This window comes from Talpa occidentalis, unplaced genomic scaffold, assembly GCF_014898055.3.
Source record: "Talpa occidentalis isolate TD23 unplaced genomic scaffold, MPIMG_talOcc4v2.1 talOcc4.3, whole genome shotgun sequence".
In the NCBI taxonomy this organism is placed as follows: Eukaryota; Metazoa; Chordata; class Mammalia; order Eulipotyphla; family Talpidae; genus Talpa; species Talpa occidentalis.
The window spans coordinates 3,011,372-3,028,282 of NW_023603184.1; the positions used below are offsets into that span (position 1 = coordinate 3,011,372).

Sequence of the window (16,911 nt, forward strand, 5' to 3'; positions counted from 1 at the left end):
AACTATTGTATTTTACAATACAATTGTATTTTACAATGTTAGTGTTTACCCATAATAAATACAAGAAAGGGGGGAGAAACAAGCAAGAAAATCTTCCTAAGAAAAATTGAATTTTTATTTCTTCAACCTTTGATCTTCCATCATAATCTGCCCCAAAGAAAGATATGCCCCGCTATATTTAAATATACATCATAAGACTTCGTACTGTATTTAATTTCAGGAGACTACAAACTGCTCTGGAACATGGGAAGTAGAAATAACGTCACAGAATTTATTCTCTTAGGACTTTCTCAGAAACAGGAAATAGAAGCTTTCTGCTTTTTACTATTCTTGCTTTGTTACATGGCGATTTTGATTGGAAACGTGGTTGTCATGGTTTCTATCACTTTCAGTCAACTTATTAACCAGCCGATGTATTTCTTCCTAAGCTACCTCTCCCTATCAGACCTCTGTTACACTTCCACTGTGACTCCCAAATTAATCATTGACTTACTGGCAAAAAAGAAGACCATTTCCTACAAGGGCTGCATGACACAGCTCTTTACCATGCACTTCTTTGGGGGGATTGAAGTCTTCATCCTCACCGGGATGGCCTTTGACCGCTATGTGGCCATCTGCAAGCCCTTGCACTATACCGTCATCATGAGCAGGCACAGGTGTGAGGCCATGATCGCTGCTTCCTGTGCAGGGGGATTCCTACATTCTTTTGGCCAGTTTCTCCTAGCTGTCTTTTTACCCTACTGTGGCCCCAATGAAATAGATCACTACTTCTGCGATGTGTATCCTTTGCTGGAACTGGCCTGTACTGATACGCGCAGAATTGGTCTCCTGGTCATCGCCAACTCAGGCGTGATGGGGCTGGCGACTTTCGTGGTCTTGCTGGTATCTTATGCTATCATCTTATACACTGTCAGGTCCTACTCTGCAGAGAATCGCCGCAAAGCTCTTTCCACATGCACTTCCCACGTCACCGTGGTTGTCCTTTTTTTTGCTCCCTTACTCTTTATTTATATTCGACCAGCTGCTACCTTTCCAGAAGACAAAATCTTTGCTCTTTTTTACACCATCCTTGCCCCCATGCTCAACCCTCTGATCTACACACTAAGAAACATGGAGATGAAGAATGCTATAAAGAAACTATGGTGCCGCCTCATAGGAAGAAAGGAAATAACATGAAACACCCCTGATTTTCATCACAGTGCTTGTTGGATATATGATTTCTCTACCCAGAAATCTTTAGAATGCTGATGCTTACAATGATTACAAAGTCTCTCTCTCTCTTGTTTCTGGCAACATGGATAGAACCAAGTAAGAACTGAAATGTATGATTCTCTGGAGTTATCCAGACCTCCTTTTTGTCTTGCTTACTCCTCTAGTTTTCTTTTTCTATCTCCTGTGCCTGCCCTATTTCCTTTAACTACATAATTATTTTAGATATTTAGCATCAAGCTATTGAAAATAATGTGTAACTAACCAACACAACAAAGCCATATAGCGCATTCTTGGAGTGACTGCATGCAATGAAGCTGATTCCAGCCTCCAAGCAATCAAAACAAAATAATTCCAATATTTTACTTGCACCACTTAGAAAATACCTTAAAAGATTTAATTTGTCTCTTTTTTGTCCCACAGTAATATTTGGCAAAAACAAAAACACCTTCTCCTCTGACATTTTGTAGCCAGTGACAGTCCAGAGCTTTCTACATCCAAACCACCAGGACTCCTTTCCAAGCCCCTCAACAGAATCTTTTCTTCTAATGCACTTTATCTCCCAGTTCTGTTCATAGACTAATCAGCTGCAACTCTTTGCCAATATCAGTACCTGATAGTTATTGGTTAAGAATATGAGTTCTGGACCCCAAGTTGCTAAGTAAGTTTGAGGACAGGACATATGTCCAACAAACCATATATAACATGTTAACATTGTAGTGATAATCACAACACATCGTTCATACTCTCGTGAGGTCTCTGTGAAATGCTACAGAACTGTCTGCCCCACTAAGTGCTCATTGAGCATGACTCTCTTATTGCCCAATTTCCCATTATGCACCGGAAAGGTAACTATTCTGATAATGACTTTCTTCCAGAGCACTGGGTGTCCAAGGATAGAAAAGGTTAAGCGACTCTCACACTGACATTATCATCCTGTTGTTACAGATATACCTCCATGAAGCTGCCATGTTCCTGGCTAGCTAACACTATTACTGCTGAAATTACTGTTGGGGTGTAGGCCAGATGTGCAGGAGGGTGAGAGAATTCACCAGAGACAGAGCAGGGGTACAGAACAGGCAGACTGATGAAATACACTGCTGAGGGGAACAGAGGGTGAGACAGGAGAGGTCTGCCTCACCATGTGGGTTGCTCCCTGGCCGACCAGGGGTTGAACTTGTGCTGCAGAGGCTGCGGACAGCTTCACAGCGTGGCACTCAACTGCCTGAGCCACCAGGGGAGGCCCCTATATATATATATATATTTTTTTTTTTTTGCAGTAGGCCAGTATAGGATATCATTTAAATGCAATGTGTTCATTTTTAGAACTGTGAAAGCTGAAGGTCAGTAGGTATAAAGTCACCCTGGAGCAAATTTGTCCAATAACAGAAAAGGCTAGAAGATCAGACCACTGGATGATGAGAGAGGACTAGAGAGAATTTTGAAGGTCTCTAGACACTCCACAACTTTGCATGAGCTACTTGCAAAAGAATATGCTTTCATATAGGTATAGAAGGCACATTGAATAAAGATGAATTATTGTTGTGGTTTTCTTTTAATTTTAGTATCCTATGGCTATTTTGCTAGTATTGTGTTTGCTTATACAATGAATTTCAGCACTCCTATTACTGTGAATGCCTGGTACATTTTGTTCTTGTCTGAACCAAGAGTAACATCTTATTGGTTTCTGCATGTGATACTAAGTGAAATACAACTTTGACATGTTCATTCATTATTTGGCAAGTTCATTGCCTAAAGGGATATACAAGTTAGTCTCAAGGTATAAAAGGCAATAAAGTCCATAAAACTGAGCAGTCTTGGGATAATAGAAACAACCACATGTGCAAACTCCATTCAGAAAGTAATTATCCGAACTTTTATGCTGTAACTTTAGATTTTGGGGGTTTTTTATACCAGATAACCAGCAGGTCGTTGTGTGTTTATGAACTACAATCATTGCACCTAATTGAAAAAAAAAAAAAAAGAACGCACAGTTCTAAGCAGAACATCACAGTGTACAACCCTACTACATATGGCACGTTGCTCTGAATAATGATTGACTACAGGATGTTTGCATATATACTTTGCACACACACATATATATATATATATATTAAATATCATATATACATAGATTATCTATATACATGCTATTGTTGCCAATAATTGTTTCTGAAATTAATACTGAGCCCAAGTGCAAATTTAAAATTTCAACTCCAAGTATAAAAAATATTTAACTATATAACATATTAATAGACTGGAAGAGCACAAAATCACAATATGAGAAAGTTTTTTCCTTAGTGAAACTGAAGTGGGGATTGTCCGTCAAAAAAGTTTCCTGAGAACAAAATAGTCTTTATATTTGAAGGAAGACATTTTGACAATCTTCAGAGGTCCTTCTGGGGAGGAAAATATTTGAGCAAGGTTCTCACGGATTTTACTGTAATTAAATACAGCGTCTTCAGAGAAGCTAGGTTCACTCACCTGTTTTGCTTATAAACTTTAATTAGACCTTTCTCTATTGTGTCTGTATAAAAAATTTATCCAGCTATCTCTTATGTTACCATCAGGAGTGAAATCTATGATCTGGCTTTTGGGAAGACCCCCCTTGCTGGCAAGTAGAGATAAAACTTGGACAACTATGATCAATTTACAGGAGATTTTTTTTTTCTTTTTCTGCCTATTTAATGGCCTCTCTTTGATGCTCCTTAATGATGCACTTTCATACATAGAAATATTTAACTCCTTAACTTTTAGTTTGTTCATCTGTAAAATAAAGCAGATTCAAAGTAGATCATTATTTCAAAACTAGAGCTTATGGCGGTTTCAAAAAATTGTCACAAATATCTTGTGTTGATTGAAATATTTTATTATAAGTTATGTAAACATTCATGAATAGAAATCACAAAAATCCTATGCTTATAATTCTAATATGACAAAAATTTTAAGTGTAAAATAAAATCTATATGATAAAAAATGAAAATATCTCACAATATTTACAGCTATTAGAGACATTAGCAACAATAATAAAGTGATTATGGACAGTTTCTTTTCTAAAGAAAATTATTCATTTTTCAAACTCTTCCTTTATAAAGAAGTTCTATTATATTTCATAGAGAAAGAAAAAGAGGAGGAATACACAGTTGCCTTTCTAGGGCCTCTCACTAATGAAGATTTTATTCACCTGCATGTTTATCAACATCACATTTTTTATTTTGACATGACAAGAAATTACTTTAATCATGATTGTCATCTTTGTTATTAGTATAACTTTGCAATAATAAGTTTAATCAAAAGTCATTTCATTTCAAAATAAGTGTAAGAGTTTAGTTTAATACAAATAAAATATTAAAAATAATTTTTTTAAAGATTTATTTTATTTATTTATGCATACAAGAACTGGAGTCTAAGCCAGAGGTGGGAGTTGGGATGAGAGGACTCACCAGAGACAGAGTGGGGAACAGAACAGGAGACTGACTGAAATATACCATTGAGGGGAGCAGCAAGTGAGTCAGGAGAGGTCTGCTGCACCATGTGGGTAGCTCCCCGGCTGGGGATTGAACTCATGCCTCAATAGCTGGAAATAGCTTGACAGCACTGAGATTTTAACTCCTGAGCCATTGGGGAGGCCCCAAAATAAAATATATGTTAACAATTTTCTCATTGCTTCAAATTAGCACAAAATGGGCAAAGTGGCTTGTATCATGATGTAGATAGCATAGAAATTTCATAAAGTTTCAATGCAGTTATCAACTGCTGTAATAAAAATTCCTTTGAATTGTTAATACCGATATAACATGACTCTTTTAAGGACAATGCCTCAATCATATTTCTCCATTTGCACAACTCTAAAATTTTTCAAAATATACTGTCATAAAATGATGACATTATTTTGTCTTTGCATTTATGTTATTCATTTATATAATCATGCTATGTTCATTAGTCTCTTCTTAACCATAATAATATAATGATATACTCCACTCCATTATTCTATTTTTATGAAGTCAATGTGTCCCATTTTATGAAATAGTGACAAAAACCGTTGCTTCAATTATTTGAAAATTTTTCAATTATACACAGATTATTACAGAGCTTTATATGTATAGAAGTTCTGTAGAAATTGAAAATTCAGCTATTTCTTTGACAACAATGAAAAAAATAAGTATACTCTAGATGAAGTAGTCAATACAAACATTTACATTTATTTTAACAATCCCATTGGCTCCAAGCAATATTAAGGTGAGCTTCCACACATCATTGCCATTACCTCTCAGACACTTAAGGGTAGCCAAACACCCTAGTCTCCTGACACAACACCATTTTGCATCTATAATTGCAGCATAATTATTACTGGCCCCCCTTTTTACACTCAATGGTTTAAGTGTAGAGGAAAAAATTATATGATGATGCTATTTATTACAAACACCATTATTTTCATGACCATATAAAGGGAATTTTAAAGCAAATATTTCTAAAATCATCAAAATTTTGTGTTTGCAATGATCAAATTAGTTTTAGAAAAAATTACTTTTTATGCATTCTTACATAAATAATATTTTTATTGTTTAGACCTCATGTAAATGATATTTGATTTGTAAATTTTTGCAATAATTATGGAAACTCAGGAGCTGAGCCAAAAATATGATTCTATAGCTTCGATGCTCTTTATGAATGAGAATGCAGGGATTATAACAAGATCACATGGGCCCACCATTAGGACTGGGATGAGCAATATGAGAACAGCTTAAGTACATTTGGAGAGTCATTACACAGACATGAGCATGATTACTTTCTTGTCGCAACTTATAGGTAAAATCCATACAAGAAAAAAAATAAAATCATAGAAAAGTGTAACAGAACTAGAACAAGGAAATAATGACTCCAATAATTAGGGAAGAAATTGTTAAGAAGCTGATCAATAAATGAAGAAGAAATTATTTAAATGTAAATTATAATAGTAATGGCCTCATCTAGTATCCATGTTGGTTGTTTTGTTATTGTTGTTGTTTGCTTTTTTTGCTAAAGCAAAGTTCCTGGTTGAATGAACTTAAGTTAGAGCAAATGTCACTTGAGGAGAGTATGTAATGAGGAGGTAAAGTGTCTTTCAACTAATTTGCCTTCCAATCAAAAATGGTATCTTGCACCACACTTTCCTCAAGGCATTCTTCATCTCCATGTTTCTGAGTGTGTAAATCAGGGGGTTGAACATGGGAGCAATGATGGTGTAGAAAAGAGCAAACACTTTGTCTTCTGGAAAAGTGACAGCCGGTCTAATGTAGATGAAGAGGACAGGCACAAAGAACAGGACCACAACTGTGACATGGGAGCTGCAAGTGGAAAGAGCTTTGGTGCGGCTCTCTGCTGGGTAAGGCCTGATAGTATATAGTATCAAACAGTAAGACAGCATCACAACCACGAAAGTCACCAAGCCCATCATGCCTGAGTTGGCAACCACCAGAATCCCAACTATGTATGTGTCCGTGCAGGCCAGTTTCAGCAAAGGATAGACATCACAGAAATAGTGGTCTATTTCATTGGGACCACAGAAAGGTAAGCTGATGGTGAGGAGACATTGGACAAAGGAATGCAGAAATGCTCCAGCACAGCAAGTGAAGACCATAGTGAAACACTTGTGCCTGTTCATGATGACCATGTAGTGCAGGGGCTTGCAGATTGCCACATAGCGGTCATAGGCCATCACCGTGAGGATGAAGACCTCAATCCCCCCAAAGAAGTGCATGGTGAAGAGCTGTGCCATACAGTTAGTATAAGAAATCATGTTACTTTCTGCCAGCAAATCAGTGACCATCTTGGGTGTCACTGTTGAGGTGTAACACAGATCTGAGAGAGCAAGGTAATTGAGGAAGAAATACATGGGCTGGTCAATTAGTTGACTGAATGTGATTGAAATCATTATAAGCAAGTTTCCCATCCAGATAGCAATGTAACAGAATAAGAATAGTAGAAAGCAAAAGTTTTTGATTCTCTTGTTCTGGGAGAGACCCAACAGAATAAATTCGGTGACATTATTTATATTTTCCATGGTCTAATGCAAATAAGATGCAGTGGATTTGCCTGGAAAAATGGCAGGTTAGAATGAGAAATATTGAATAGCACAGTGTGACTCTGAATGAGTGTTGTAGAAATAACTTCACATCTTTAATCAACACCGCATACTATATTTTAAAATAACTGAGTTTAAACTTTGCATGTCCATCCTAAAATGTATCAGATCAGGTTATTTTTCTTGAGTGAACAGGAAAAGTATTAACAAGTACAGGTGCTCACGGCATAATCAGAAATACACAGTCACTTTTTGTGTAGAATAAGAAAGTGAGCTTATGGGAAAATACATTTCCTTTCCTAGAATAGCTTGCCTGCTGATAGGCTGAAACAACCAAATTTAAAGTGAAATGAATGAGGTGAGTTAGGCAACTGCAGGATAGAACCCCATCTCTACTTAATCTTTTTATCATGAAATTTTGATTTAAAAAAATGGTATTAAAATATTATCTCAATTGAGTTGTTTGCACAAAAGGGAAGCATTATATATTTCTCAACATTATAAAGAGCAATAAAGAAAAAAATAACAGGGAAGTTAAGTGACTGTGACATTCTTTTTTTACATAAATAGATAAAAATAATAATTAGATACATAAAATTGAGAACTAAAGGCTGTCTACAAGCTCAGTTAGAACAAAGCACACAGGCATGAAAAAAACTTGCTTAACACATACTGGGCTTCAACATTTTGCTTTAATAAATGAAGGTTTGCACAAAAGCTATGTAAATGCAACATGAAAAATATCCTTTGCATCCAGTTGATGCAATTACTGTACAGAGCATTATCTAAATGACTTTAAATCCTAGTAAATTGACTAAGAATTGTACCAAATTTTTGCAAGAGCTCTAAGTTCTGTTAATGATTGATTTCTTGGTTAAAAATATGTTGAAAGGGTGTTTGGGGGTAGTAGACTCTTTTTCCTCAAGTTTATTTGCATCTAAAAGGTAACTTAAGTCACTAGTTGGGAGTTTTACCTCAGAATCCCTCCTGCTCTGAGTCCTCTCTTTTCTTTTCTCAGGAAAATGTTCTCTGAAAACACTCAGGCAGCCCTCCTTGACTAGGACAGAGATTTTCCATCTTTACTTTAATATTTGTCTCTTTATAATACATTCAATATACCATACTGGATTAAACTCTGAAAGTAACACACCTATGCTCAAAATCCACTCCTTGGTATCTACCTCTGGGAAGCTTATATTGACACTTGAAACTTATGGAAGTCATTATCTCCTTAACTCTCCCTAAGCTATGTCCTTTTATCTCAATGTTAAAACTTAATTTTGAACATCCAGGAAATTAATTCTGATTTTATTCCCTCAAGGCATTTCTTCAGACAGAAAGCTATAGTGCTTTTAATTCTTTTGTCCCTTAGTAATTTGCTCTAATGGTCAATAAATCAACTTTGGAGTCAGTTGAAAGAACAGACTAAGGACCAGACTAAAGATCTAACAATCATTTTTTCCTGTTTAATATGGATATTTCTAGTATCAATATTCCAGGTTTGTCCAGGTTAGATTATAATGTATCCAGTATGCAATGGGCACTAATTATGTTCTCATCTTCCTATTGTAGGTATAAATTTGGTACCCTGTACACAAAGAAAAGAAGAATGAACAAAATGATACTAAGGTGTTGAGATGAAAATAAAAGCTATTATATTCAAATATGAAGAGGGGTGAAACTATAAGCCCTAAATCATAGTGTTATAAATCAACATAACCACAATAAAACATACTGTGATTAAAATAAAATTGATTTTCTTTTTGGGGGGTCATGCAAAGACTGACAGAGAAGTAAGGATGACATCTAACATTTATTTAGTGCTTGCCATAGCCTAGAAGCAGTTCCAAGCAGCTGACATGTGCCCAATCGTTAATGTTAATAAGACCCCAATAATCTTTTTATTGTTTTGCAAATAGAAAAACAAGTACCCTTTATAATTTGAATAAATCCTGATACATATTAAAGATTATTTTTAGATATATTTTAATTATTTTCTATCTGCATACTGACAATTTGGTTTTCAGGTTCAAACTATCGGTATTCTAGGGACACTTTACCCTTTATTTTTGGTTATTTCTGCCACCAAGTTGCCTCAGTCAAGAATGTCAAAGTGAAGCTGCATTTTACCCAATATCTTCAAATTTTCCTCAAGACCAAAACCAAGCTTTTGCTGTGCTAATCCTATCTCCTTTCTTTCTCACTGTTCATCCTGTTCTCATTCCTGCTCATCGAATTTGTTCCACACTGAAGCCCAGGATCCTTTGCTATTAGGGCTTTCTCAATTGCAAAACTTCCTGTATACTCTGTATACTTACTTTATACAACATCTGTGCTATATACTTACTAGAAGTAGAAGAAGAATAAGGGACCTCTACTCTGGTGCCTTCCTTTAACTTACTTATGCCTCCTTTCCTCTTTTTTTTTTTTTTTTCTATTCTGCCTAAAATACAAGTCACACATTTGTTCTATATATCAATTCTTTTCACTTTCTCTAATATACCCACATGTGATGCTGATGCTGTCATCTCCTTTATGAATTTCCTAATATGAGAGCAGAAAAAGATCTATTTCACTTTGACATCTGCTGGGGAACATAACAGTACTCATTTTTTTTTTTAATTGTACTTAAGTTACATAAGTTGCTACATAAAATGTTTGCAAACTTGCAAGGAATGAGGCAAAACTGCATATATAAAATCAGCATACATATAGGTAAAACATCTTACACATGAAAACTTATTTTTTTATTTGAAAGTAATATTTATTACAGATTGAGTGGATATTTACTTACCAGATGATTATCTCATAAGATAAATCTCTTTATCTGTGCATATAAAGTGGGATTCAGTACTTTGAATGCAGTCTGAGTGTAAAATTCAATGCTAAAGATTAATGAATTTGACCATGCAATCAGTTAAGTAAGACCTGAATCTAGAACTTTTCTGTTTTCCTGATAGAAGCATTCTCTCCTGATTTTTGAAACTAAAAGGAAATGAAAGCACTGGCATTTATGTTGAAAAATGTTTTTGTTTGCTTTCTAGCCAAAATATGTACATCCGTTGTGACTTCAGGCATAGAAATGTACATAGAAGTTTGCTGTTTAATTTCCAAGTGGTATTTAAAGTAGACTACCTGGGAGATTATAACCCAAAACCTCCCTCTCACATTTAGTATGGGATGAGACATTTCCCCAAAGAAAATGTGCCCAACCTACAGCTGGAAACAGCTTAATTCCTACCAAGTCCTTAAAAAAATATTTATGCTCTTTGGAATTGATGTTTCTGCGTCCTTTGGGTAAAAACCTAGGAGTGGAATTGCTGGATCATATGGAAGCTCTATGTTTAGTAGGTCCAGAAATCTCCACACAGCTCTCCATAGTGGGGTGGGGTGCGGGGAGGGGAGGGATTGGGGTCAAAATAAGGGGGCTGCAATTGTATGGGGAATATAAAAATAAAATTTATTTAAAAAAAAAGCAAAAAAAAAAATAAAGAGCTTTAGGAAATACTCAAAAAAAAATTATGCCACAGTAAATAACCGTCTATACTCTGAGGACTTTGAGCCTAAACCAAAAGCCCACCTTCATTTAATGTTGATAGATTATAAATTAAGTTCTTTATATGAAAACATGCTCCAAGGAAATAGAGGAGAGTAAGATTTAAGCAGAAACATAATTAGAAAAAGCCAAAGAAGTTTAAGGACAGAGAAATCAAACCCAGACTTTGACGTTTGTTTCACAGAAAAATAGTTTGAAAGTGAGCAGAACACTTTTTGTAACTAACTTCCAGTCTAAAAAACCCTCTCACCCCAATCCCTGAAAGAAATGGAAAATGAAAACAAAAAAAGATAAAATAATGGCTTTTGACAATATGAATAGGTCTTGAGACAATTATGCTAAGAGAAACAAGACAACTACCAGATGGTTTCACTCATAGGTGGATTATATATAACTCAAGAAATCAAAGTGTCAAAACAGAGCAAAAATGACCTTTAGCTTCGGTGACCACTGGGCAGGGTGTGAGGGAAGGGGATGGGGCAGTAATGTGATAGGGCACTGGCACTGGACCTTTGGTAGTGGCTGGTGAAGCTTGTGCACCAGTGGAGGTGTGAAAACGTACTCCCCAAATTGTATAGTTACGTAAAGAATGACAAATCAGTAACATTTGATTATAAAAAGACTAATCTCAACACCAATACAAAAAAAGTGAGAAATTCATTTATTATTATCATTGCTGTCGTTGTTGTTAATAGTATTACACAATAAGTTTTTTTTGAAGACTGCCACACCCTAAAGAAGGACCAGAGACCACGCTCCATGAGCGATCATGTCTTGGTGCACATGCGTGAAGTTAGCAATGACGGTTGCCCCCAAGCAACTGCCTCCGACCTGGCACCTTCGAAACAAAGGGGACTTTTCACCCCCAACCCATTATCCTAAGTGGGGAAAAGAACATTCTTTATAGTTCTCATTCATTCTTAAGTGGAAATTAATTAGGTTTTAATTAAAAAAAAAAAACAGCAATAGATGAGCCTAGCATTAAGGTAGCATTGGGTGTACCTGAAAAGGATGCATGACTTAGGATCTGGATGAGATAAGGAAAGGCTGCCAATTTAGGAGAAGGGAAGAATTTGGTTGTACTGGGGCAACCACATTATGAATAACATTGAAAAGTATGTAAGGTGGTTATTCCTGTCTATGGAAAAATTAATTATTAAGAGGATGAAACTGTAAGTGGTTTGAGGAAAAAAACTGATAATCATTATAATTTTGATCTGTTTGAAATGAATATTTTTCTAATTTTTAAAAAAATACACATTTTGCTTATTTTCACAAAGTGCAGCCATGTGTTGGGACTGGCAATGACTATGGAACTTGAATGGTGTGTGGGTAATAAAAAAATTATAAAGATTGTGAAATGATCTGGCTTCTTTAGGTATCATCAGAAGGCTTCCTACCAAAAAGGGAATGTGACAGTGAAAAAGAGCACTGAGAAAAAATATGTGTTGGATCAGAGAAAATGCCAGTAAGAATGAACTTTGTATGTACATTCCTTGCATTTTCCTGATGGTGAGTTTATTGCATATTATGCACAAATAGTTAAATATCTGGAATAAGAAATAATACATGTAGCTTAAAACATTTACACTTAAATTATTATCATATAAAAACTTTCAATTAATCATGAAAACTAATTAATAAATTATTAATATTTGTTATATTTATCCTTAGAGATGGTAGCTAATTTTTCTTTCTGATCATATGGAAGAAGGGCTCCTTCAGAAAAAGCCTGATTGAGACAATCTTGCAACTAGAAGAATTCAGTCTTGTGACACACATAGTGCACTAATCCATCCTTGGAGCTAAATAAGGGAATTTACCAGTTTTTTATTATTATGGTAAGCAATTTCATATGCTCCCAAGAATAGCCTATTTATTAACATTACCCAATGATGATTACTTATATTTTAATCTCAATGACATAATCTATACTCTGTTTCTGGGAGTTCTGCTTTTTGTTGTGTAAGCTCTCTGAGTGCTTTATTTGGTTTAACTGGCATATCCCACACACAACTGATGGATTCTAGAAAAATGAAAAGTTTCACGTTTCCAAACATTTTGCTTCATTCACATTAGTACTTTTATATTAATAATTATTTATATTGAATGACTTTTATGTCAGTAAGCTATTAGAAAAGGGTATTAACACAATTCCATAAATAATATCTCAAATTTTTCAATCTTAATACAATATAATGTTAACAAAGCAATATAATATATGTATTTACCAGAAGATGCATTCCAAAATTCTCAACAAGGCACTACTCATAAAAGCCCTAAATGAATTATCTGAATCTAATAATCAAGAATGGGTAAATCAATTATCTTATATTCATTCAATGAGATAATATAGATGGATGAAATTAATCAGAAAATACACAAAGTATGAGGAATGAAGTTAGCAAGCTCCATGACAAGAACAAAAACACTGAAAATTACAATCCATATCACTATTTTGCAACAAAATACAAGAAAAAAAGGTAAAAATAATTGATTTTCAGATGAAGAGAGTGCTTGCCTTTGGGAGATGGTGGGTAAACAGAAAGGAGAAGGCCATCAAATATACTGATAATTTCTGATTACTAATGTTCGCTGATTCCACAGTATTGCTCAGTTTATGATGACTCATGCTCAGTATATGCATGATACATAAAATTTTCTGTCTCTAGAGTTGAGTAAAACACTTTAAATTGAAGGTAACATCTTATTCACCTTTTTTAGTGTTTTGAGGTGGAAAAAAATGAACGAACTTTCTTCAATAAGATGACAAGTAGGTGATAGAACTCTTTATTTTTAAGATTAGTCTGGTTAATTCACATCATGTAAGCACAGTTCTTAAGGATAAAGTTAGGTGATGGGTGTATGAAGAGAATAATGCTATATTTGTTGAGGAGACAGTATAGACACATTAACAGCAATGGGTTTATACTCCTGCGGTGTAGACACATTAATAGCAGAGGGTTTAAACTTCTGCTTTACTCACTCATCTCTTCCAGCAGTGAGGCCAGGAACAGATGAGAATGGATGTGATTCACAGGCATGTTTACTGGAACCACAGTCTGGAAAGCACAAAAGCTTCAGAAAACTGACTTTCCTTCCAAGAGTGTGTGACGACACCACACTTTCCTCAAGGCATTCTTCACCTCCGCATTCCTGAGCGTGTAAATCAGAGGGTTGAACATGGGGGCAATGATGGTGTAAAACAGAGCAAACACTTTGTCTTCTGGGAAAGTTGTAGCTGGTCTAATATAAACAAACAAAGCAGGTGCAAAAAATAGAACTACAACCATCACATGAGAAGAGCAAGTAGAAAGAGCTTTGCTGCGGCTCTCAGCAGAATAGGCCCTGATGGTGTACAATATGAAGAAATAAGACAGCATCAAGACCACAAAGGTTACCAAAGCAATTAAGCCTGAATTAGCAATGACTAAGAGACCTATGATGTGTGTGTTAGAACAAGCCAATTTCAGCAAAGGATACACATCACAGAAGTAGTGATCGATCTCATTGGGGCCACAGAATGGTAAGAAGATGGTGAGGAGAAACTGACTGGCAGAGTGTATAAATCCTCCCGTGCAGCAGGCTATGATGATCGCGTTACACCTCTGCCTACTCATGATGATGGTGTAGTGCAGGGGCTTGCAGATGGCCACGTAGCGGTCGTAAGCCATCCCTGTGAGGATAAAGATCTCGATGCCTCCGAATAAATGGGTGGTAAAGAGCTGTGTCATGCAGTTACTATAGGAAATGGACTTCCTATCTGCCAGTAAATCAGTCAATAGTTTGGGTGTCACAGTGGATGTGTAGCAAAGGTCGGAGAGTGAGAGATAGTTTAGGAAGAAATACATGGGTTGTTCAGTTAGCTGACTGCATGTGATTGAAATCATTATGAGCAAATTACCCATCCAAATAGCTATGTAGCAAAATAAAAATAATACAAAGCAGATGATTTCAATATTCTTGTTGTGGGAAAGTCCCAAGAGAATAAACACAGTGACATTATTCCTATTTTCCATGGCTCAGTGCAGATAAATTACATGAATCACCTGAAATGATATAATTCACAAATCCATATTGAACAATTAGAGTGATAATAATATTCTATTTAAGTTACTAACTTTATGTGATAGGACTGCATAGAAACATACACTAAATGGTTTCTATTATCTTTTCCAGTCAATTGGGATCTATGTTTACCTTCACAGACATGAATACCTTTGCTCAACCCACAAAATAATCCTTTAGTAAACATTCATAAGCTAAGGCTAATTTTATTTATTTTCTTTTCTTTTTTAAAAATATTTATTTATTTATGCATACAAGTGCTGGGGTACAGGCCAGAGATGCAGGGGAGTGAGAGGATTCACCAGAGACAAATTGGAGAACAGAACAGGCAGACTGACTGAAATACACTGCTGAGAGAAGCAGCAGGCAAGACAGAAGAGGTCTGCTGCGCCATGTGGGATGTTCCCTGGCTGGACGGGGATCAAACTTGTGCTGCAGAGGCTATAGTTTGCTTCACAGTGCGGTGCTTAACCCCTTGCGCCACCAAGGAAGCCCCTCCAAAGGATAATTTTAATTACAATATTTTCTGACAAAAGATCTCATTCTTACTCCCTAGGACTTAAATATTAATAAACAAATAATTAAGCCACATAGCTATTTTTAAATGATGTACAAAAATATTAAAAGAAAGTTTTCTTATTAATAGAACACAAATTACCTAAATCCATATTTGAATGCAGTAGCAGAGAAATGAAAAATAAGTAAATCTATTAGCAAACGTTTTATCATCTGAATTTTCTGAACTATAGCCCAGGCTGAAGTCTCTATGAAACACCATAAACCGAATCAGTTCAGTGTCCTGGTGAACATAAACCAGCTCTAGAAATCAGCAAATGTGTGAATGACATGCTTCTGTCAGAGGCAATAAAGTCCTATTCTCTCAAGCATGAGTGGTGATCTTGCATCTGATTAGCTAATGGTTCCGTAAGAAAATAGGAGAAAGATAATTTGGAGACATACCCAAGACTGCCACCTCTAGATTTGTGATCTTGTATACTCTCGACTTTTAAATTTCCTTTCCATAAAATGAAGGAATGAGGTTCAACTACTTCTAAGAGCCCTCCATTCCTAATATTTTTACAGAATTGAAATTAGCTTCTTCTTGGCACAGTTTAGGACCTCCCTAGAGTTGGAACAGTGTGTCTCTTTTTTATATGCTGCCATCCAATAAACGAGGCAGTAATAGCCCATGAATCTGATTTTATTCTTCCAGAATATGTTATCCCACCATCAGTGGGCAAACAGATACCCTAATAATCTAGTGTTCTCTTAATTCAATAATATCTTAGACTATAGAATTCACATTAAAGTCTATTTTAAAATTAACTGTTAATGACTATATTTTCTTATAGTTAAAATAATTTTTCAACTAAATATCATATATTTATGCAGGATTATGGTAAAGGAACAACAAATATCTTACATATTTTCCTCTGTACTTACTTTTTTCTATTCTTCTTTTACAGATTTTTCTGTTCTCTCTTATTTGAAATGACATTAATTCTGTATTAAAATATTAAAATTATTTTCTTTAAAGTCTCTTACTTGAAATTTTCTCAGCACAGTGAGTGCTACGGATGGGTTTAGGTTTCTAATTTCCTTCAATTTATATATTAAAATTACAAAATTCATACCATTTTGGCAATTACTGTCATACCACTAAATGAAATAAATGCTGGGCAGTCACTCCACAGAAAAAAAGGCTTGCAGGCAGGAGAGTTACTTTATTCCCTGAAAACTTTCAGATCAGCTGTCCAAATACAGACTCTATATTTGTATCACCATGTTATTCCTGAGGGACATTAAGCTCAAATGCTAAGTAAAATTTTAGGTAAAATTTATATCCTAAAGGTACATTTGCTTCCTCCCAAGGCATAGCTTAGTTAGTTAATTATTTATATGTCCCCAAGTAGTCTGTTCATTAATGGCCTTTTAAATACAACTGCATTATAAATGCCCCTTAAGAAGCATGTCAAAATCCCATTGAATGAAAAGTTCCTGATGACATATTTGA

At 35.3% G+C, this 16,911-nt stretch overlaps 3 protein-coding genes across 3 annotated transcripts; 1 reads left to right on the forward strand and 2 right to left on the reverse strand.

Annotated features, from left to right (window-relative positions):
* The first annotated feature begins 243 nt into the window (after nucleotides 1–243).
* LOC119254449 (olfactory receptor 4P4-like) lies at nucleotides 244–1,176 on the forward strand. The gene has a single exon (XM_037521550.1). It carries the CDS (start codon nucleotides 244–246, stop codon nucleotides 1,174–1,176), a length of 933 nt encoding a protein of 310 aa, XP_037377447.1.
* Nucleotides 1,177–6,313: 5,137 nt separating this feature from the next.
* Nucleotides 6,314–7,252, reverse strand: LOC119254275 (olfactory receptor 4P4-like). Its single transcript, XM_037521391.1, has one exon. The coding sequence runs from the start codon at nucleotides 7,250–7,252 to the stop codon at nucleotides 6,314–6,316; it is 939 nt and encodes a 312-aa protein (XP_037377288.1).
* A 6,651-nt stretch (nucleotides 7,253–13,903) lies between these two features.
* LOC119254450 (olfactory receptor 4P4) lies at nucleotides 13,904–14,848 on the reverse strand. Its single transcript, XM_037521551.1, has one exon. It carries the CDS (start codon nucleotides 14,846–14,848, stop codon nucleotides 13,910–13,912), a length of 939 nt encoding a protein of 312 aa, XP_037377448.1. The 3' UTR covers nucleotides 13,904–13,909.
* Nucleotides 14,849–16,911: the final 2,063 nt, after the last annotated feature.